Source organism: Gavialis gangeticus, unplaced genomic scaffold, assembly GCF_001723915.1.
Source record: "Gavialis gangeticus isolate Ggan-Ray unplaced genomic scaffold, GavGan_comp1, whole genome shotgun sequence".
NCBI lineage: Eukaryota > Metazoa > Chordata > Crocodylia > Gavialidae > Gavialis > Gavialis gangeticus.
This window is the reverse complement of record NW_017729032.1, coordinates 127,018,990-127,020,003: the sequence shown is the minus strand read 5'-3', so window position 1 is coordinate 127,020,003 and position 1,014 is coordinate 127,018,990. Positions and strand designations below refer to the sequence as shown.

Below are 1,014 nucleotides of genomic sequence, written 5' to 3'. Positions count from 1 at the left end.
CAGGTTAGCTTAAGTGAAATATAGCCATATAACATGGTGCTCTGTCCTACATAATGTACCATTTTACTCACCGTGATGAACTCGACCAAGCACAGTCTCTCCCGCCCTCGTTCTCACCTTACTAACCCCAGAGTTCTCATGTGGCTGTAACCCATGCTTCCTGATTGCATATGTTAACTTCTTCAGTATGGGCCCTTCACCCGAAGTGACATTAATGGGTTCCATCACATTCCATTGCAGTATTAATGAAACGTGATGCTATACCTGCTAAACTCAGCAGTTTTAGAGGTGCTTTTAGCAACTTGTGCTTTTGCAGATTAAGCAACAGTTAAAATGGGAATCATATGGCTGACACTTCATGTTTTCATTAGGAGGATTTTTGCTTTCTCCTCTAATAGCTTGAGAGAGTTGCCATTAATAACTGACCTGTAGCCAAGGATGATACGTTTGTGTCTAATGGTTGGACTTTGCAGAAATATGTTGTAGAAACTTGTATGGAGCCACACAATGTCTACCAAAGGGGGAGATTCCTAATGCATCTGTGGTCTACTATTAAATCCCTGGGGCCAATGAACAAATGCCAGCATATTGTTGTTCATTCCTTCTACACCTCTCCCTTGGCAGGGTAGAGAAGATTTTAAGAGAAAGTAAACAGTATTGCATTTTTAAAAAGTTGTTTCTAATGCCAACTTAAAATATTATATAAGCCTAAATTATGTCATATTTTACATTGACAGATAAAGAAGGAATCCATTTTTCTGTATTTTGGGTGCTGGTGAGCGTTCTCCTAGGTGCAATAGCCATGCTGTGCAAAGAACAAGGAATTACAGTACTGGTAAGGGTTCTCATAAAAGCTAGACTCAACGTCCATAAGCTACTTATGTAGAAAGGGGGGAAAGTTTCTCCACATCTCATTGCATATTCCCTTTCTGCATGCAAATCCCTAGCAGTGCCCACCCACTTAGCAGTGGAGCTCAGTAATAGCCACCTTCTATATGAGCTGTTCTGGCATGA

General features: G+C 40.7%; 1 protein-coding gene across 1 annotated transcript in view; it reads left to right on the top strand.

Moving 5' to 3' along the window:
- TMTC4 (transmembrane and tetratricopeptide repeat containing 4) overlaps positions 1 to 1,014 on the top strand; it is a 92,608-nt gene that overhangs the window by 38,889 nt on the left and 52,705 nt on the right. Inside the window, exon 6 of the mRNA XM_019525195.1 lies at positions 738 to 835. Coding sequence (XP_019380740.1) covers positions 738 to 835 — 98 coding nt within the window. The remainder of the gene's footprint in view (positions 1 to 737; positions 836 to 1,014) is intronic.